Below are 21,756 nucleotides of genomic sequence, written 5' to 3'. Positions count from 1 at the left end.
ATTTGTACCCGTCAGGTGTTTCTGGATACGGACCCACGAAGTCGCAAGAAATCTTTGATAATGGCCTTTTAGGAATGTCTGTGGCTTGCAATGGCGCGCGTGGGACATGCTTTGGGCGTTTCCGTAACTGACATTTTGGGCATCCAAGGCAATAATTGCTTACATCATCGACTACCGATGGCCAATACGCTGTCTGGCGAACTCTTTCCAATGTTCGATCTCGTCCAAAATGCCCTGAAATTGGCGCATCATGAACTAGCCGTAAGAATTCACGGCGAAGACTTTTGGGAATTATAACCTGCTGCCATGCCTTCTTTCCCAAGGGTGAAGATTTTGTTGAGCGCCCCGTATAGTTCCATATTCTCAAAATCCCATCGGTACCGACGTGAAGTTTTGTTCTTTGTCTCCACAGTAATTGTGCTTCCCCTTTGACATCTTCCCCTAGTTCTGTATTACTTAGCAACGCCCATTTCACCAGCTGAATTGCCAAATCATCTTTCTGTGCTCGTAGAAACTCGTCTGGACTGAAGATGGACGTAATGTTTGCCATTCCATCTGCTTCCGCTTGGTTTACTGCGGCGGTAATGGGGGCGGACTGGGCCCGAGACAGATAATCAGCCATCGACAATTCACCGGATGTGCCGGGTTTATGCACGACCGTAAACCGATAACTCTGCAGGTAACTAATCCAACGACCAAGTCGACCATTTTCTTTCTCAGGATCTAGAGATGTATTTAACCAACGAATTGCCCGATGATCTGTTATCAACGTAAAGGGGTTCTGCAGGTAGATTCGAAACTTCTTAATGCTTTCAACTACCGCTAACAGTTCCTTGCTTGTCGTTGTGTAGTTTTGTTCGTGCTTTCTCAGTGTCCTTGAATAGAACGCAACAGGTCGTAGAACGCCATTTTCCATTTGCGACAATTGGCTACCTATGCCAACGTTGCTTGCATCTGTTGTTAGCCAAAAAGGTTTTGTGAAATCTGGTAATTTTAGACACGGCGCTTCAGTTACCCGTCTTTTGAGTTCCAAGAATGCTTCATCATGTTTCTTCGTCCACTTTAACTCGGTGTTCTTCTTGCCTTCTACCAACTTGTACAGTGGTTTAGCTATGTCAGAAAATCCAGGGATATAGCGTTGAAGATAAGAAAATGCACCAATGGCCTTTCTCAATTCTGTTACTGTTGTCGGTCGTGTGATGTTCTGTAAATCCGCGACGCGTGCAGTATCTATCTCCAACCCTTTCGCTGAAATCACATGTCCCAAAAATTCAATTCGTCGCTGTCCAAAGTAGCATTTTTCTGCATTGAGTTTCATTCCCGCCTTTCGAAATTTATCAAAGACATCCCTAAGTCTATTCAGGTGCTCCTCCCAGGTAACACTCCAAACGATAACGTCGTCCAAGTAAGCTAAAGCACTATTCCACGAAAGTTCTCCTAAAATAGCTGTCATTAATCTCTGAAAGCTGCCCGGCGCACCAGACAGCCCGAAGGGAGTTCCCCGTCCCGTCCACTAATACTGTCCGTCGGGTGTTACAAACGCTGTTTTAAAGCAGCCATCCTCACGAAGAGGCATTTGCCAATATCCAGACTTGGCATCCAGGGTTGAAAGGAACTTGGCATTACTTAACCGATCCAGGAGGTCATCAATCACAGGTAGAGGATAATGACTATTAACCGTTAAACTATTGAGGCGACGATAATCTATTGCCAGCCGTAGTCGTCCGTTCTTTCGTCTCGCTATTACTATCGGACTAGCCCACGGACTCGTCGAGGTCTCGATCAACCCTTGGTCCAGTAGATACTCGATTTCCTCTCGTACTTCTTCTCGTTCCGACGGCGACAGTCTCCTAGGCCGTTGCGCTACTGGTACCGCATTAGGTTGTAAGGGTATTTCATGCTGAACTAACCTTACAGACCCCAGTTGGTCGCCCTCAATATAAAAGATATCGCTATTTTGTTGTAGTAAGTTGTCAAGTGTTTGTTTATGATTTGTATCGAGCGTCTCATCAGTGTTATAGTGCATTTTTCTTGTGCCAGATTCCGACTCACGATCCCGATTTTGAAAACCAACTTCAAAACTTGGGTTAGCCCATGCAATTTTTTGGTTCTGATACAATGTTTGCACTTGGGAATCTAAGTTTGCAACTCTTAATACCACTTGGTGAGGTGTCTTGGGACGTGTTACTATTCTACACACCCCCACTAATTCAGTTCGCTGGGTTATGGGTTCAATCAAAACTTCGTTGCAAGACAATGGCTTGTCTAAGTTACATAGAACTGCTGTCTCTGTCCCAGCAGCAAGTTCAATCGTTTCAGCCGGTCTAACCAACAGGTGGAAGTTCTACTGCTGCTGAACTGGACTGGTAATTGTGGTAAAAGGTACAACAACTACCATCCTCTAATCGCAGTTCTCGACTACGCCAATCCATTACATATTCACCTAACCTGGCTTGAAAGTCGGCACCTAACAAGTAGGGTACTATTAACCCTTGTACTACATAAAATGTATGCTGTTTGACCATAGTATTGCCAATTTTTACTGTTAGGATCAATTTACCTTGGTGCCACGGGCTTCAACCAATCAGAACACGCGTTATATACATGTTATTTTATAATAGATGTTCTCGAATCAACAGTGTGATAACCCAGGTGTCTCATTTTGCATTATTAGTGTTAATTTCACCCCTTCTTTTATTTTATCCGCAGCTATCAGGCTGAGGTCACTACCGCTGTCCCATAAGGCACTGACAGTATTGTTACCCAATGTCACTCGAACAAATGGAGACTTACAAAGTTCTCCAGCACAACACTTCGGGATATACTCTTGATCATATGCCTGTAATTTCTGTTTATTAACCTTGTTTATTCTTAAAAACTGATAATATCCTTTATCCCAGTACTGGTCAGGCCCCACCCAGCCAGGCCTCATTAGTTTAAATAGTCGGATTCATCCGAATCCTGACCCTGGGCCGCGCGAGCCGCAGGGGGAGTACGGTTTTTACCTGGTGGCGATGGCTGCCAATCCGGCTCATTACGTTTCCGAAGTCGACATTCTCTCCATCCACCAGGGTGTTCTTTTCCACAGGGGGGATACCAACAACGACTACGCTTGTTTCGACCGGAGAAACGACCCCGGGAACTACGATCCGATGTTTTAGTTACTTGAAGGTTGTCGACTTTCTTTTCCAACTCGGCCAATTTCTGCCGTAGAACACTATTTTCCTCTCGCATAGCGCAGATACTGGGAGAATCACCACTTGTTTGAAGAATTGATGAAAAGTTCTTGAGCCGCCACAAGTACTGTCTCGGGTGATTCGCACGTGCCGTCTTGTTTGTAGAACCCCTTTTCAAGTAGGCGGAAACGAACAGTTTCGCTATTTATCCCCGAAATAAATCGCCGAGTTAACCTCGCGTCATTCTCCGTACTATTGGGAAATCCTAAGCGAACCATACGTTGTAAGCGACGAAGAAAGTCGTCTAATTCTTCGCGGGGTTGTTGCGTTGCTTGATCGAATGCCAAGGCATAGCTTTGAATCGCTCGTGGGTTCACATATTTTTTCGTCAGTGCGCTGTGAAGGGCTCTTATTGTAGCTTTACTCTCGTCCGGTAGTCCTCGGACAAACAAAGCGGCCTTACCACGCAGCTGCTTCTCAATCGCGATTAACTTGGGGGCATCGTCCTCATCAGACCATAGTTTCGCTGCAATATTTTGACGGGCCGTCAATTCGTAATGATGCCAAAATTGTTCGAAATCCTCTGCGATTTCGCCATCAAATGTAAGATCTAGTCGATATTCTCGTTTGTTTGCCATTAGCCGTCTTAGTTTCCCGCTGCCACCACTGTCACAGTTTTGTATTTCCTTATATTTATATTTATTTAATCCGGTTCTATACACCGTTACATATCTTACAATCGCTCTGTCTGATTCCTCCTTAATTGCCTCGCATGTCCGTTCTATTTATAGATCTATTGTCACAGTATTTAGTTGGCAATTTTAGTTGGGATTTAGCTATTTTGGAATCGACTAAGGCGTTAAGTGCTTCTGCAAACGCTGTGGTCCAAATAGGCGATATGAAGTTTAATATTTTTCGACTCAGTATAATTACATATATAAACATAACGGTAAGAAAACGTCAGTAAAATATAACCCTAGCAATGATTTTCTGATGAGATAGTACGCTAATATTTAGCTATCAAACGTCAATGGGATGTTTAAGAACAGAACTAAGAAAAAAGGAACATACAATTGATACATACTACTCATCTCGCGGCGGTTGTCCTAAAACCATCCTTGATGTTTGAGGCATTTTCTGACAGTCTCCTCCCCCAACAGAGCATCGCATTCAGAATTTAGGCGAACAATATTCTTGTGCTGTCTGGCAGAATTCTTGCTCAACCACAGTAATAGGTTAAAATAATATAGCATCAAATGTGGTATAACAACTGCCTATAAGATAGACAAAACACTTCTCGACGTTTTGACCTGAGGGCCTTCGTCCATACTAACTCTCCTGACGAAGGCCCTCAGGTCGAAACGTCGAGAAGTGTTTTGCCTATTTTAGGCAGTTGTTATACCACAATTGATGCCTTGTTGTTTGAAGACGCTGCCACGCTGCTCCCTGCATGGTTATATTGGCTAAAATAACAGGCTTTTTTCCAACCATGAATGCATGGTCACCAGTATAACTTTAGTCTACAGTACAACACCTTGAAAATGGAAGTGTATTTCTTCATACATGCATCGTAGCTAAATATATATTCATAATTCGCACTTTTGATTAAGAAACATTTGTGTAGTGAAATGCAATTAACAATTGCACGCGAAATGTTATTCAAAACTAAGTTCACCGTTCTGGGGCCAGTTGTGAAGACTATTTAACTTTACCTTGAAATTCTATTGTTGTTTCTAGATCACCAGGAATTGAAATTGTTAAACAGAGTCAAGAAATTCTATTAAGGTTTGTCTATAAGTATCATTGTTCACAAGCACCTCCAAGAACGTTTAAAACCCATGTGGGGCCAGTTGTATAAAAGACTAGTTAACTTTTATAACTGTAGTTAAGGACAGAATCGGCCAATCAGAGTTGTGTATTTCTGAGTTAACTAGGATTTAACTATGTTAAGTGTAGTTAAAGGTTTTTATACAACTGGCTCCTGGCTGTAAATACTAATGAAAAATCGTTAAAATATATTTATGCGAACTGATTAACGTTCCCTTTTAGACTTAAAGATAATTTGAATGATGTTCGACATAAGCAAGAAATATTTAAGAATCAAATCGAGGTATTAAAATATGTAGCTTGATATTTCGTTTTACAAATTAGTGTTCTACTTAAAATTCTACTCCATGCATATTTTTGTAGTAAATTTATGCGACAAAGATTGTGCATGCACTGTAAGTGATAGAGGTACAATAACATTGTCTTAAGACAGTTAAACTTAAAGTTTAATAGGTTCAAGGAATTTGGAGTTGGGATAAAGTGCGGATCCGGACGGACGGACAAAAAGAATAAAATGCGGATAAAAGAACAAAAACCATATTATGTATTTGGCTGTACAATGTAAATGAAGCTGGAGTTCGTTCAGTGTGAGAGTAGCGCAAATTATCAGCATAACACAAAAAATTCAACATTTAACCTCACAAAATCATTAAACTAGAATTCAATATTATGTCACTAATGAGACATTGAAACTTCACGCTTGATGTAGGAATATACAATTACTTACTAGTTTCCGTGTTTGGATAGCCTGATCCAAACACGCGGGAATGTTGCGAGAGTTAAGAAAAGCGCGCGAAACACGAGCCGAAGGCGAGTGTTTTGCGAGCTTTTCTTAACTCGAGCAACATTCCCAAGTGTTTGGATCAGATCATCCAAACACGGAAACCATTAAGTAATTGTTTTATAAAATAACAAACCATAATAAATTTGTTTTTAAATTCCCGCGAAATTTCCGTGTTTGGATGGCCTGATCCAAACACGGGCTTCAACCAATCAGAACACGCGTTATATACATGTTATTTGATAATAGATGTTCTCGAATCAACAGTGTGATAACCCATGATGGTATCGACAACATATTCGAAGCAAAATACGGCTGTTTTTAAACAAACACAGTTCTTGTTTACATAAACTCAATATATTGTATGCAGTTGAAACTTCACACTTGAGCTCCAAATTGACGTAGGAATATGATATGTTCTGGAATCAACAGTGGAATAACCCATGATGGTATAAACAACATATTCGGAGCAAAATACGGGTGTTTTAAACAAACACAGTTCTTGTTTGCATGGAAACATTTCCTTCTTTGTTTCTAATTTCGCCAGAGGGGAGACGAAGGCTCCTAGGCATTCTTGAAACGATTGTTAAATCGTGGGAGGGGGATACATGTGTTCACCAGGTTTCAACTGTTGAGCGCAGCTTATCTGATAAAGATCCGCTTTTCTTCGCTAGCTTGAAAGCACAGTGTATTTTTGTTTTTCAACCAAACGTCCTATATTGCTATATTGCTCTCACGATCGTTAACGCGTTACCTTTTTGGTCTTTATAGTCTATGCCACACCTTTTTTTCGTGAGATGCGACGGTTACGCTAGTCTTTTAACGGGCAATCTGCACTTAAGTTTCCCATTTGTTCCTTTATCCGCATTTTATTCTTTTTGTCCGCAATCCGCATTTTATTCTTTTTGTCCGCAATCCGCATTTTATTCTTTTTGTCAGTCCGCATCCGCACTTTATCTCAATCCCTTAACCAACGGCGAATAGCGACAAACGCATCTGCAAAGTCCTTTTTCTGTTTTAAGCCAGGCAAACACGACGCGATTTTTTAGTCGACCGATTTTAATAAAAAATTCCCTGCTGTTTGGTATAACCTTTGTGTAACGTTTCTTTAATTGCAAAACATTAAAAACTAGTATTCTGTTGTGAGATCTACCATTACCAGTTCAAGATACAAGGCCTGCATGGTTTCCATTTAATCGTCAGTGACCTGTCAAGGTGGCTGATGTGATAGAATTTTCTATGTGTGTGCAATCAATATTGACCGATTTAAATACAGAAATAAACACAAAATTACATCCGGACTATTTCTCATCGGTGAAAATGACTTGTTCACGACAATTACGATTAAATGGAGGTGTAACTTGCTTTGCGTGTTGGGGTAACAAATGTCATGCACAATCTTTAATAATGCGAGTTTCACGTTGCGCTATATGTTCAGTTAAATTGATAGTTTTTTACCTATTGCTTCTAGGAACTTGACTGGTCATTCTGTAATGTCAGTGATTCGGAAGATACCGTCAAAAGTACTGAAGATCCGCGCTTTCTAACAGACAAAAAATAAAACATCTTTTCACTTCATTTTAACTGTAATTAGTTGATACAGCATTTGCCCTTCATCAAAGGAAAAAGGGTGATGAATAACGTGTTTTGTATATTTAATAGCGCGTCCCTAATTTCAATGACAACAATCAAATGTCATTTGTGCATAATGGAAGTTCAATAAAACACTTCTGTAATTTATACCATATTTTGAAGTTCAAACTTCAAATGTGCGATTGAAAGAACAATAGCATGTAATGAACAATCGTTAGTGCCAGGCAAAGAACAATAAAAAAAATACACATATCATTTGAATAACATTGTATTGTCAATTTAACGCCACAGTAGGTTTGTTAACTTATTTTATATGGCACGCGGTCTTGTGACTAAATGGCGTGCGCTGATTGGTTCTTTGCCGGTCTGGAATCCCACAGTATTAGACCGTTGCCGTAGTAACGGTCCAACTCTCATATTTTTGAACAAAAACAAGCTTGCACTTTTACTTTTGACACGAAAAATATCGACGGAGAATGGACGAAGAAGAACATTATTTGGTACATGTGAATATTATATTTGTTCATCTTTGATTTTTGTTTGTATTACTGTATCATTCTTATTTAACGAGTAAAAAACAAAGTTTTGGAAGCTACTTCAGTGCTTGCTTGGCGACTGGCTGGCGAAAGAGCCGGCAAGAATGCTGCAGCGCATTGTATAAATAAATAAACTAAATACTGTATGCTATATAATAAATCCCTTATTAACCGAATACGTTCGGTCCGTACTGGAAAAATATCAGACCTCGGTCTTTTATGTACAGACCGAGCGATAGCGAGGTCCGTGTACATAAAAGACCGAGGTCTAATATTTTTCTAGTACGGACCTCAAATTCGGTTAATAAGTGGTATAGCATTTCGGCCTTAAACATTGACGCACAAGATTTCATATAATCCCAGAGGCCAGATTAATCATTACGAGAGGACTAGAAGCTATGGGCAGGGAGATCGGGATTTTTTAGGAAATCTTTAGATATTTCGGGAGCTTACTAGTTATTTTTACAGAATTGCAGTTAGCAATACTGCTGACGTTACCGAATGAAAAATGCGCGGCTCGAGAGGCCTACAGCACAAAATGTTTTCCGTAATGTTAACGGCCCATAAACGCCCATTTCATGTTGCCTTTTATTAAGAATTGTTATTACAAAGTAAATGTTTGCAATTTACAACAAGAACCGTTATAAAGGAAGCAAGAATAATTGAAATTGGCGGATTGAAGCCTATTATAATTATAAAAATGTACGCACAGTAACGCACTAACTCGAGTTTACTCAATATAGTCGATAGCATTGACAGCGACATTGCAATGTTTGTATGAATGTTTCAAAGTCCTGGGAGAATAATTAATTTCCCGTAGCTTATTTCAGCAAAATCTTTGACTAGCAACGTCGAACAAGGTCTGATAACCGCGTCGTAGATCGTAAAATAACCTCAATTCTGCAATACAGAAAGTGGCCACAATAATTATTGTACATGCATCATGATACAGTATGATGCCTTATGATGCTGTATGACACGATATTATGCTATATGATACGATATGATATAGTATGATACTATATTATACATTATGATGCTATATGATATATAGAGATTACTTCATGGTTGGCGAGTGCGGCGATTTTTATGCACGAGTTGTGAAGGATCGCAATACGAACGAGTGAGCGCAGCGAACGAGTGAGTTTGCGATCCTTCGCAACGAGTGCATAATAAAAATCGTACAAACGAGCCAACCATGAAGTAATTTGTTTATTAAATGTGTATAGAGATCAATTTGACAACGACACGCTTTTAATATACAAAAACACAGCGAACAACAAAATCGAAACTTTATGCATGAAAACATATTTATTACCGTTCAGTTTCTTTGTAATTTTGTTCAATAGAAGTTAGACATTCTTTCCGAAAGATTTGAGATGTGCTGAATGTAAAAATATCTTGAATATGAGCATTATGTTTTGAATCTCACTCCTATATTTCGACGCCATCTTGAAAGAAAATGTAAACAAATTGCCGCAAAAATGACATACGACAATTTTTCACGTGTGAAGAATATCGTACGTCCAATCAAAAGCCGTGTATGGCATTTTTTCACACGTGAAAAACATCGTACGTCCAATCAAATTGCATGAAATTTATTTACACCGTGAAATACGATTTTTATTTCATCATTCTGCTGTGCATAAATCTCTATAGACATATAATAAAGTATGATACCATATGATACATTATGATGTTATATGATATATGATATGATGCAGTATGATATCATATGATATAATACGGGGTGTATCAAAAAAGGTAATCCAACTTTGGCGCGCCATTGTATCGCTGCGAATTACTAGATGGTGAAAAAATGAGCAAATAGGAGGCTGATAAAAAATATTAGTCAAAATATTTTAAGAGAGTTGGGCCTAAAACCATTGAAAATTAACTTCCTTTGGGCTTTAATTGAAGAATTTTGCTTCTGAATAAACTACCTGCATATGCATATTAATTAAGTAGGTATAAATTGCATCAGGAGAACATTCCAAGCAATGCGGCGACGATGTCAACTTTATCGATTGAGACTGTGGAGGCATCGGCGCATAATCTCTTTTATTATTAATAAATTGTAAATGTAAATAATTTGCAATAAACATGTTGTAAAACAAGTGCAAGCTGTAACATGTTCGTGATCAAATTTTTTATTTAGGAGAGACTTTAAAGGCAGTAGGGTAGCCAGCCTGACGATTTGTCCTGCTATGCTAATATTTTCGTATTTATTTACTGTGAAAACAAAAAATTTTCGAAAACATGAATAATTAGAACAACTGAAAATTTACATAGCGGGAAAAAAAGGTCAGGCTGCCTTCGCTACTGTTTAAGATAATATTTGCGGGACATGTCGCAGTTCTCGGAAGCTTTCGTCGGATTGGATAATGCTTTTTTATGCTTTTTAAAAAACGAAGCTGTGCTATTGGTTGAAACAGAAATGTATTGTAAAGTTCAGCCAATGAAAATCATTCTTGCGAGGAGCTGCGACACTACCCGTATTTGCCGGAATTATCTTTCTGCATCATTACTGACTTGGAAAATTCCGTAGGAAGCCACCTTAAGTTCAACTAAAATTTCCCATCTGAGGACTTTTTATTCTGTTATATTTATTAAAGCCGTTTATCCAATGTTTCGTACGTCGGTAACGGGAAGCCAAACAACTCATGATCAAGTTTGTAAAGATTCACAAGTTTATCAAAAAGATATTTTGGAAGGCTTTTAAAATAACTCGCTGTTAAATTCTTTGTTCTCATTTGCGGTACGTTAGATTCCTGCTGAATAAAGTGCGTTTTTCTATTTAGTTTGATTTGTTTTGTTAAGTAATTCACGTCTCTTTGAAGATTATCAATCAGACCGATGAAATCGTAGTGAACATCGCACGGACTGCACATAATGTTGAATTGTTGAAAATGTTCATTTAAATCAAGCGGCAATTCGTCAATGAGGTAGCGTATATACTCGTGGAAAGTTACATTGTGTACTTTGGAATCTGTATTTGCGGAATAATGTCGATATGCTCTGACATGAGTGACAACTGTTTCCAGCCATGGGCTTGCAACTATCTTTCCTTGTAATTTGTTCTTCCAAGCAGACAGAAGCCGTTCCAATGGATCTCGAACAATCATAAACTTATAAAAATTCTTTAACATACCCTCACGCTGCTTTTCGCTATATTTTTTGTCACTCAAAAATATAGGCCATATTCTGTCGGTCAAAAAGTCGCTTAAAAACAAGTTTTGTTCCCCCCTCACGGGGAATACTTTTTGACAAGCAAAGTCTGTAGATTATTATGCGTAAAATTCAAATTCACTTGTTGTAATTTTCACAAACCTGCAGTTTTTTAGTACAACACCGCCAAAGTTTCACGAAATCAACACATTTCGCAATCGTTCGCCGCCATTTTTCATTAAACTTTCGTTAATGTTTAAATGAAGTTTGTCACATTCCGCTGAAAAAAATCCCTGGTACAACGGCTCAGAATGTCAACATGGCGCAGGTTTTAAGGGCGATACTGTACAATTTTAGTTACTTTTCATCAATTTATGGCTGGTTTCGTCAATTTATACGTTTTTAAAGTTTTTGGATTAAAGATAGATGTATGCCTAATCGTTTACTTACTTGGTGGAGACTGGAGAATATTTTGAAACTTCCTTTCAATGATTACATACTTAGTAACTCGTCATCATCACTGACATCATCATTGTCATCAAAGAGATCGCAATCATCTTCTGATGTGCTTCTATCCTCATCCACTTCTACCGTATTGCTACAGCTTTCACAAGAACACAAGTCACTGCATTTCAGTTGAGCTTTAAAGCAAGAACATCTTTGGCTTGTACATCCTTTCTTACATGTGCACTTCACAATTTCAAGGAGGGAATCTGGTGCGGCAGGAAGTGTCATCCACAAGATCTTATATTCGCCATCTAATATCCACCCATTCCCATCAGGAGATGGAATATATTCATATGAGATGACAGAGACTGATTCCACACAGCTGTTTGATAATTAGCTCTCTCAATGTGTTTCAAGAGACAATCAGAATTTGGTGGTAACACATCATCTGAATATTTCCCTGATTTGAAGAGGTTATATCTGCATTCATCAGTATTAACAGCAATCTTATCGCCATACATCAAACACACAACCGGTGGAGTTGGCTGACTATGAGGTCAGATGGTGGAAACATGTTGCCCAGCATGCCAAAAGTTTCTGTAAATTCTGGATTTTCAGATAACGTTTTCCAAACTTTAACTTTTCCCTTTCCATGAAATGAGCTTGTGGAATCACAGCCTATACAGTTATTTAAATATTTTAAATCTGTTAAACATTAATTGCTTGAAATTCACTTCGTTTTTTAAAAAAGCATGCTGTCAACAATGTTGCACAATACCTGAAAATGCATGAAAACCTAGCAGACATTTGCATGTGTCTTCACCAAGTTTTTCGCAAATTGTGTTTATATGAATACAGCGAAATTTATTTCCTGAGCCCGTCATCATGTAAATATCCTTCTCAATCACATGTTGCATGGCAGTGCAAAGAACGAGAACGTCAGTGTCAGGACTTCTGATTATTACTGTGTCATACGTGCTTGCGGCATGCTTGGCATGCAACAATAGGCGAGTATCTGCCTCCTCATGGTTGCTATCAAGTGGTGGAAACGAGGCTGTTCTAACAGGGTCATCTCCATTTCGACCGGGACGGTATATGTAACATTTATCCTTAGATGTTGCGTACAGAACAGAGACAGAAGCAAGCTTGGATGACTTATATGATTTCCAATGTTTGATGAAGAATTCGAGCAACGCTTCTTTGTTTTCTCCAGAGCTCAGAAATTTTTTCCACTGCTTAGGAATGTTCTGCTCTTGGCTATATATGTGTACTCGTTGAACTCCTTCTGTAGCGCGTCTTACTCGCTCAGTGTTCTTGATACTTAGAGCAAGATACCTGTCAGCGACAAAATCTAGTCTTAATGCACGACAATCGTGAGCTAATTTTATGAGGAAACGGAAAACTGAATCCGCAAAATCCCCAAATGTTTTCCAGTTTCCTTTCAAGCACTGCACAACAGCCATGGCGTCTACAATGAGTGCGTTATCATGAGGGATGTCTGTTTGATCCACATGTGGGTTTTCGCCTTCTCGTTCCAGTATCTCCGCCAATTTTGATTTTGCTGTCTTTAAAAAACTACCACTTACGGAGGCAAGTGACAAGGGATATGCACCAAGGCAATAAGACAAGATATTTTGCATATCAACGTCCCGGCTTTTTGCAACAAGTAAAAGCTTTGCAAACAAGTTTCTACTCATTTTGAGTCCAGTTTCTTTTCCGCCACTGTTTTTTATCCCTGTTTTAGTTTTCTGGATAGAGGGAAGCTTGTTCTTCTTAATTGTTTGGAAAATATCTGGCGTTTCAATAGCGAGATTGTTTTTAACAAAATCTTGAAATTGATCTTCTCCACTCTGTTCTGCTCCAAGTAAACTTTTGGCAACATTGTCATCAATGACAAATCCACTTGCTAACGATACTAAGCTCTCCTGCTCTGCATCAAACGGTTGTAACATATTTGAAACGGTGGTTATCACACTTTCTACCGACTTCTCGTAGCGATCGCATTTAGTGGGATCGAGGTCTTTACGTTTTCTAAAAGAAACAGTTGAATTCGCAACCATTTAAGTACTAAAAATATTCGTTTATTCGCGAATATTGTTTGGTCATACCTTGGTTTGTACTCCATTCCTGCTAAGCTCTTGCATTGGCTGGTTATTGCTGCTCTCTGTGATTGTGAAAGAAGCCATCGATGCACTGCACCACGATTCAATGTGAAACCAATCAAGCCTCCCTTAGTTTTTGCATCACGGTTTACTGTCTGCTCTATAGTTTGATCGCATGCAACTGCGGCGAAGCCATGATGACTTTGACGCTGAATGGCAAAATTTTTTGACATTTCAAGTCGAATTCCTGAAAATTCAGATGAACGGTATTAATTGTATGCATAGTTACATTTACACATACCTTGCCTGAATGCGGGAAGCGACAAGCAATCAACAGAAAATATGTGAGTGGACAAGAAAGTATTAAGTGGTTTTATTGTATATGTTTACATACTAGTTCTACATAAATGTTCCGCATAAAAAAGCTTGATGTACACTATATACCTGGATTTTTTCATGCAAAGACGTCATTTCCAACCAGTAAGCTGTTCCATATCTTGCATAATTAGTCTTATTACACACAAAAAACCAAGGAAGCATTTGTCTGAATGTAGATAAATGGAGCTCCCAATCGATCTTTCGCGTTGCACGGACGAACATCAGCAATATACCTACAGTAAAAAGTTTTATTTACTTTGGTGCAAACGAAGCAAAGAGAATGAAAGAGGCCCTTAAGATATTGACCAAAGGTCGTTTCTTGTGCAGTTCGTTGTTTAATTTATGGAGCAACTCGAGTGTTCAGGGAACGTACAAATACGCTACGTTTTCATATGGTACGGCTGAAGTAAAAAACAGCTTTAGCCAAAGAATCATGAGTATGTTAACTCTAGCCTGCTGATCACAATCTTATAAACTTTGATTCTAAACGGAATGGCGAGTTGTATTAATGCTCCAGTTCGTCAATTCGCTGTAATTTTAACTTGCAACTTTTGTATTATTAAGAGTTTCACATATACCTGTCATTTTAAGATAAATGCTCCAAAATGCAAACGTCTTTGATTTTTGCGAAGTTTCTGCCACAAATGAATCGTATTTATCACATATCGTCTCAAACTCCTGACTCAAAAGCTCCTCTTTGTATCGTTGCGTCGGAAAGCCGTCTGCCATGACTCCTACACATGTCCGAATTTTTTCCTGTTCTGTGATATCCAAGCTATCCAGAAAGGCATCAAATCGAAGACGCTGTAATGCTTCATGCATGATTTTGTGGCAAAACACCGACCTATTGTAGTGTTTACCAGATAGCACGCCTTTAATTGATCCCTCATTCACTATCCCCGATTCGATCAGTATATCCTGCATATAGAAGAAATTTTGCATGCGTCGTTATATTATATACTATTTATTTTTGGTATTGTAAATTTTCCAAAGTAGTTTTTAACATGCATTACCTTCAGCCCTGCATCTTCAAACAGCTTCGATATTGCCGACAGAAAGGACATAATTGTATGAAACTCTCCTAATCGCACGACCAGTTTGTTGTAAAACATCTCGTTTTTCCACCTCACTTGTTGCACCTTCGCGTATACAGCTTCGTCAAATACCATTACGATATGATCTAGTTGCAAGGCATTTGCAATGTCAACACCACTTTCGAGGATTGCGTTTATAGTTGAGTATTCAGTGGGCGAATTGTCAATGACAGGGAGATAACCGATTCTTGATTCGTTTGGTATTTCTGTTTCATTAAGCATCGTATTGAATCCAGTCCATCCGGGAAAGGGACTTTCTTGGGAGTGATGAAACATTTTTACAAGTACGTATGCTAGATCCGATTTAAGTGAAATATTTGTTTTCTCATTTTCACCGTAATCTCTGATGTCATCAGGAATGTTAAATGCAGCAGTCTTTTTCACTCCAATGCTGTAAGGTTTTAGAGTAACGTCAGGCATCTTTAGCGATCGTTGGGTTTTCTTTATCACTGTTGTCTCTATATTGTCGTCGTCGTTGTTTTCTGAGGTAACCTGTTGGATAATGATGCCATTCGTGACGTGGGTTTGTTTTTTAGCTTCTTCCCCAAAATCGATATTGTCATAAACAACATTAACATGACGCTCTGCAACAAAGCCTTTAGGAATAATATTTGATCTATTCAATGACAGCTGTGCTAATGCGGTGTCATATGCCATGGTTGATGAGAGGGATACACAATGACCAAAGCCGTTTAAGAGAGTTACTAAGTTGGAACAACCCGATATTTGTCTTACAGCCATGGCTAAAGCTAGTGATTTTGGTGTTTGTGCTCTACCGCCACTGGAAATGTATAACAGATCCTGACAAAGGGAAAACAACTTGAAAGAGCGATCGCCCTCTAAGGTTACATACTCTGCTACTTCAGGATCATCAGAAAACCCGACTACCCAAGCAAAAAAATTGAATATAACTGGAGGAACTAACTTTTTCACATTAGTAAAGTTGATATCAGCTGCAACTGGTGGCCACGTATTGTACCAATCTTGTGCTGCGGATTCACGAAAGGTTTCTCTTAGAGATAATGCAGCGAAATACATTTCTTTCAACGACGATCTTTCATTAGTACGGACTGCTGTTCGTTCGGTTTTATGATTATCTAGTATTTCCTCTTCACTATCCGATGACTGTTCTTGCGACACAAATGTCTCTGCAATCCTTCCTCTATCTAAACATGCTGCGAACACAATGTCACTCCGACGTCGCGCTTTGGGACTATGGAACACAAGCTGGGGAAAAGTATTTTTCAATCTTCTTTTCAAGCGAAACGTTTTGTAGCTTGATGCGTCTAAATTTTCAACCCGTGCGACGGTTTTATCGAACTCGTCTTTCACTCTCGTCATATCATAAATCTCTTGACCTTTGATAATTTTTGTCATGATAAACTCCTCGCTGAAGATGTTAAACGAACGTTCGAATAGTTTATTGTCAGTTTGTCCGTCTCTCTCGCTTTTTTCATGGTTTGCCACACATCTGGTATATTTTTTGTAACAATGAGTGTGATACTTTACTTCGAGTGCAATACAGTCCTTTCCTTCGATGTGTAGCAGGATATGTTGGTCCGCTTTCTTCTTCGCAGCTTCCCTCAATTTCCCCCATCAATTGTTTCAGAAGAGATAAGCTTGTCCAATTTGCGTTTTTTACTAATCTGTTGAAGAATAGAAATAATCTATTAATTAAGTGCCAATCTTACAAAATTTCGTAAATTAAAATAGAAGCTGATACTGTAACATTTAAAATTTCTTACTGAATCAGTGATGTACAAACTTTCTCTGCCACATATAATACAAGTAGGTGGTAGCACATGAGCATTTCTGGGTTTCACGCGCACAGTTTCATCAGTGGACGATCTAAGAAACTTTGCAGGCACCTGTGTCTCATCATCGGTGGAAAGCAAGATCTCGTCTACATTAGACTTTCTTTCAATTTCATCTATCTTTTCACATCGCCGTTTCGCGTGTGCAACTAAAGTTTTGTTGGTAAATTTTGAATAGCATTCCCTGTGGTAATAAAGGTTTTCAGGACCTGTTGCTGTATCCCCGTCGGCTACCACGCCGAATGATTTTTCCGCCACTTGTCTTTGCTCACCATCGAGCGATACCCATTTTTCCCGAAAAAGTAAAAACTTTTTAAAAGAAACTTCGGTAAAAGCAGTGAGAGGGCCACAATGCCCGTCAAAATGAATCAAACAGCGCGATTTAATTGTTTGTTCTGTCATAAACAATATACGTAGTGTATAATTAAAGATGTTCAAAACATTCAACAGAGTTGCAGATATTTAAAAAAAATACAAAAAAAAATTATATTCCCGCGAAAAGGCGCGCGAATTTATTACATATAATCAGCGGAAAGTTGTAAGAACGTTATGTTAGACAAAACAATAATGAGTAAAAGAGGATCATTTCGTAAATATTACATGAAGTTTTCTCAGATAAAATGGCGGCGAACGATTGCGAAATGTGTTGATTTCGTGAAACTTTGGCGGTGTTGTACTAAAAAACTGCAGGTTTGTGAAAATTACAACAAGTGAATTTGAATTTTACACATAATAATCTACAGATTTTGCTTGTCAAAAAGTATTCCCCGTGAGGGGGGAACAAAACTAAACGAAAATCCAGTCGAGAATACGGCCTAATACCAGGTTTTGATGAAAATGAGCTTGATGGGAAAGCAACTTTGCAATACTCCTACTTTTATTGTTCAACACAATAAATATTTTTTTGAATTGAGAACAAGCAACTTTTGGTATGTAGCAATAAATGACCCTGTGTGCTTCATCGACGATCAAGTGTTGATAAAGAATCATCTTTCTTCTCATCATTATTTTTTCGCCCACATTAGGCTTTCCCAAGATTTTGGTAACATTTGATTTCCGACAAACCTTTTTTACTTGTTCCTTCCTTGTCGTGCTGCTCTTCAGTGCCTGTAGAATAGATTTAAAATAAGAAAACTGGCAGTGGTTCCCCACTGGTTCCTTTTGCTTATGGTAGATACCACTACAAGAACACTCCCTTCCCTTTTTCTATTAATTATTCAATTTTTCGAAAACGTCTTTCTGAAATTTTTTAACATTTTTTTGGGCATGAAAAATAAGCATTTCTTTTAGCTGAGTGTTCGAATTATTTCTGACAATTTACAAAATAAAAACAATGAACATATAGGGATATCAACCGGATAGTAGTTTTCCTATCGCTCAAAAATTGCCAAAGTGTTAGTACAATTTGAATTGAAACTTCCTATTTGTGAAGCAATGTTTCTCTTTACTTCATACATGTTTACGCCAGAACAGGCGTCTTGTTTTAATTACATACAAGCACAAGTCGGTGCGGAAAGTTACAAAATATCTCGGACGTTCGCCCCTGATTGAGAATCAGGCTTTGCATGTGTATAATTAAATAAAGGGAACGACATTGGTCAAATCTGCGTCCCACATATTCATTTTCCAAGCCATAATTTTCTTTGAATTGTGTCTTTGTGAAAAATCCTTATTTTAATGCCTGAAACAAGCATAGCTATCTTATGGGCTGCCTATTGCAACGGCAAAAAAGCGGCAAATTTTGCGAAAAAAAAATCATTCAAGTTGCGAGTGTGAAAGCTTATTGCGTTCTACGAAGGAGAACGTTTCCTAATCGTGACGTTAAGCCTGGGTGCTATCTATGTCTTTTTGAGATTTTTGGATGTAACGTTTGCCTCGCTTTCGTGTATTTGCGTTTGCTTTGACTTCCGGGTTTTGTTCTGTGTCGTAATTTTTACGTGATTTCCGTATTTTGCGACAATTAATAAGCTGTTGTTTAGGGGCGGGCATTTAGGCTTTCATACGCGCCTGTTTATTAGGAAGTCGTAGGAATTGTATACATTATTTTAACTGTGAGAAATCCGAAATCTTACAAAGTACACAAAACACGTGCTTTTGTCAGCTTGAGTATACAACAGCTTTAGCTTCGCTCTTCTTCAAGGATTTCACTGCAGACCTAAATTCGCTCTGTTTTATTGGAGGTTTAGATACACATTAAAGATATTCTCTGCACCTAATAAATGTGCAAGAAACAGCAGACTGAACGTTGGTACATAAATAATAAAATTAGTTACCATCTTGTCATCTAGTTTTTCGCGTGCAAGTATTGGGTCTTCTGTGATCATATTGCCTAAAAGAATCGAAGAATAAAATAGATAATCTAGCTTATTCTGAGTCTACCATGCACTGATTTAGAGCCATTTAGAGGTGTCTAATGCCCACTCGTAAATATGAAGTATTGCGATAACTCTGCAAATAACAATTGGACGTAGATTCATGTCCATAGGATCCACTGGACATATCATATTAACTAACTTAACGAAGAATTTTCGCGGTGAGATCCCCATGTGGTCACGAAAGTGCCAATGATGCCAATGGATCCATTTGACATGATGATACATAAATAACAAATGGACACTCGGACTAATTTTAAATCCGCGTTTTATCCCACTCTAAAAGTTATTTGCATGGTAACTAAACAGCCCTGAAGGAACTAAAAGGGCCGGAAAAGTAAAGGAAAATACTGGAAAAAGTACAAGAAATATTGCAAACTCTATTTTGTCTCAAAAGATCGCGTTTAAACGCTTCAATTACGATTTTATCATCGAGGTTAATAATAAAATGTGCCCTATTTACAAAAAATTAATGTCTGTTTACAAATAGTGAACTAAGAGTGTACTCGATACCGCCGTACTATTGACAAACTCTCAGTGGAAGCAGTGGCTGTATAGGGGTAGTAAGAATAAATTACACAGCTAAATGTTAAATTTTAAACACTTAAAAAAACCTATTGGTTATGGATTTCAAAAGAATATTTAAGTAAAAATCTACCAATCACCAATGCGATTGCAATTTAAGACTACATCCGTCTCTGCATGGACGTACCTTAGAATTGCCACTAAAACAAACCCGTGCATGCATTCGTCGATATATGATGCATGGCTTGTTATCTAGCGCACATGCAGGTAGACCCAAATTAAAGTTCTACATGCACCTAGCATTTTGTTATATACATATTCGACATGATTTGTCGGCGGAATAATTCTATGAGATTATGTTGTTATTCTGACCTTTTGTTACATAATTGTCACGAATCTCGTATTCCCCTACGTCCTGCAAATTATATTGAAGCACCAAGAATACACCCACTAAAGAACACACGAACAGAACCGGAGGCACAATTCGATGTAAATGTGTTGGCATCTTTCTGAACAGACTTTTCTTTCACAATTAAGCCCAATTTCGTTCTACGAGCCTGCGATCCTCTAGCGACGAAACGAGGGCCATTAATAAGCCAAACAGAAGCAAGAAATAGTTGCTAATTGTATTTCAACATTTTATACGGCCGGATACCATCAACAATCTGAAGGGTCTACTTCTCACCTGAACCCTCACTCAATTCGCTGAACTGCTAGCTCGTAATCTAGTTGTCCAGCAAAACTGAGGTATTTATGAACTTCTCCGGCATGCTATTACCAATTAAAAAGTGTTAAAAATAGCCAATTTAAATATTAATAGTTTGCTTAGGCATTAGCATGAAATTCCAATGCCTCTGGAGGAGGAAGAGGGAAAGACCTAATTCCTGAGCGCATTCAAATGGCATGCATTGAAGTTGAAAAAACATACAACAAATCCCTATTGATTAGCCCGTGCAAAAAACCTTCCCAATTCAAACCTGGGCACTGTTACTAAATCTGAATAAAAAAAATACATGATAATTACGATTGTGGATTTAAATTGTGATTTTAAGGCGATTCTCCATTACCGTCCGCTTCACCCGCGCGGGCGAAGCGGCTTTTGAAATTCTGTCCATGCGACCATGACCGGCCTGAAAAACAAAGCACGCTTCGCCCGCGCGGGCGGAGCGGAGGTAATGGAGAATCGCCTTTATATGACCTAAATCAGATCAATCACATAACTGACGACCCGACGAGGGTATTCCCACATTGGCAACATTGATTGGTCTGATTTTAACAAATATTTCGCAATTTTTGAGGCAGCACTTATTCAAATGTACGAATATTTAACTAATCAGTATGATAGCGGCAAGTTATTAAAATCGAGTTTTTCTTGCATAGCCAGAAAATTCTGGCAAAATTGATATTTTATACTTCCGCCGAAGTACTAAAACGTTAAAACATAACTATTAGCAGGTCGATTCTAGAAGTTCAAAGGGTCTTAATTTCGAGTGGAATTATACAATCTTCAAATTCAAGCCAGGAACAGTTGATGGAAAAATTAATCAATCCCTAGGTCCTCCGGCAGGAGTTGAACCTACGCTTTTGCGATACCGGTGCAATGTTCGTGCGACTGAGCTACAGAGGTAGCTGACAAGAGCAAGCGTAGTTAATGTGTATATGATGGTAATGCTGGGAATAGGTGAGGGTAAATCAATTATGATATTTGGAACTTCACTCGATGCAGGTAAATTCTAGAAGTTCAAAGGGTCTTAATTTCGAGTGGAATTATACACACTTATTAGCAGGTCGGTTATATTTTGCCGAGATTGCTAGTCAGTAGTTACGGAACAAGTTTGTCTAGATTTCTATAGTTACGGAACAAGTTGTAGATTTTAAGGTTTTTTTATCAGTATTCTTCCTGATTTTTTAACCCAAGTTTTAGCCATTTATTAGGTTGAATA

At 38.6% G+C, this 21,756-nt stretch overlaps 3 protein-coding genes and 1 long non-coding RNA gene across 6 annotated transcripts in view; 1 reads left to right on the top strand and 3 right to left on the bottom strand.

The window, feature by feature from the left end:
- The window catches only part of LOC114531073 (inhibitor of nuclear factor kappa-B kinase subunit beta-like), a 36,591-nt gene extending 28,970 nt beyond the window's left edge, over positions 1-7,621 (top strand). For all 3 annotated transcript variants that reach the window (XM_028552716.1, XM_028552715.1, XM_028552717.1), the window contains exons 24-26: positions 4,914-4,961; positions 5,226-5,286; positions 7,256-7,621. In XM_028552716.1, coding sequence (XP_028408517.1) covers positions 4,914-4,961; positions 5,226-5,286; positions 7,256-7,345 — 199 coding nt within the window. In that variant the 3' untranslated portion in view covers positions 7,346-7,621. The remainder of the gene's footprint in view (positions 1-4,913; positions 4,962-5,225; positions 5,287-7,255) is intronic.
- A 4,427-nt stretch (positions 7,622-12,048) lies between these two features.
- Positions 12,049-13,973, bottom strand: LOC114531057. Its single transcript, XM_028552700.1, has 3 exons — positions 13,637-13,973; positions 12,307-13,559; positions 12,049-12,206 (listed from the first exon to the last, which is right to left on the bottom strand). Exons 1-3 carry the CDS (start codon positions 13,861-13,863, stop codon positions 12,049-12,051), a joined length of 1,638 nt encoding a protein of 545 aa, XP_028408501.1. The 5' UTR covers positions 13,864-13,973.
- LOC114531056 lies at positions 13,865-15,864 on the bottom strand. The gene is made up of 5 exons (XM_028552699.1): positions 15,022-15,864; positions 14,587-14,926; positions 14,075-14,241; positions 13,932-13,936; positions 13,865-13,877 (listed from the first exon to the last, which is right to left on the bottom strand). Exons 1-5 carry the CDS (start codon positions 15,841-15,843, stop codon positions 13,865-13,867), a joined length of 1,347 nt encoding a protein of 448 aa, XP_028408500.1. The 5' UTR covers positions 15,844-15,864.
- Positions 15,865-16,694: 830 nt separating this feature from the next.
- On the bottom strand, positions 16,695-20,456 carry LOC114531110. Its single transcript, XR_003687820.1, has 4 exons — positions 20,186-20,456; positions 19,190-19,245; positions 16,848-18,023; positions 16,695-16,748 (listed from the first exon to the last, which is right to left on the bottom strand). It is a non-coding gene; the product is annotated as an uncharacterized LOC114531110 (long non-coding RNA).
- Between the last annotated feature and the right edge of the window lie 1,300 nt (positions 20,457-21,756).

Source organism: Dendronephthya gigantea, unplaced genomic scaffold (genome assembly GCF_004324835.1).
Source record: "Dendronephthya gigantea isolate DGI-Jeju-01 unplaced genomic scaffold, DenGig_1.0 000068F, whole genome shotgun sequence".
Taxonomy (NCBI): Eukaryota; Metazoa; Cnidaria; class Anthozoa; order Malacalcyonacea; family Nephtheidae; genus Dendronephthya; species Dendronephthya gigantea.
Note: the sequence above shows the minus strand (reverse complement) of the source record. Positions and strands in the feature narration are given on the sequence as shown.

Bases quoted from the DNA above. Each gene is read 5' to 3' on its own strand.
- LOC114531057 (XM_028552700.1), bottom strand. From the start codon at position 13,863: ATGTCAAAAAATTTTGCCATTCAGCGTCAAAGTCATCATGGCTTCGCC. The intron at 13,560-13,636 runs GTATGACCAAAC...TGTTTCTTTTAG, and splicing joins GGAATGGAGTACAAACCAAG to AAAACGTAAAGACCTCGATC. The intron at 12,207-12,306 runs GTATTGTGCAAC...ATAACTGTATAG, and splicing joins AGGTTTTCATGCATTTTCAG to GCTGTGATTCCACAAGCTCA.
- LOC114531056 (XM_028552699.1), bottom strand. From the start codon at position 15,843: ATGGCTGTAAGACAAATATCGGGTTGTTCCAACTTAGTAACTCTCTTA. The intron at 14,927-15,021 runs GTAATGCATGTT...TTCTATATGCAG, and splicing joins TTGAAGATGCAGGGCTGAAG to GATATACTGATCGAATCGGG. The intron at 14,242-14,586 runs GTATATGTGAAA...TTTTTACTGTAG, and splicing joins CATTTATCTTAAAATGACAG to GTATATTGCTGATGTTCGTC.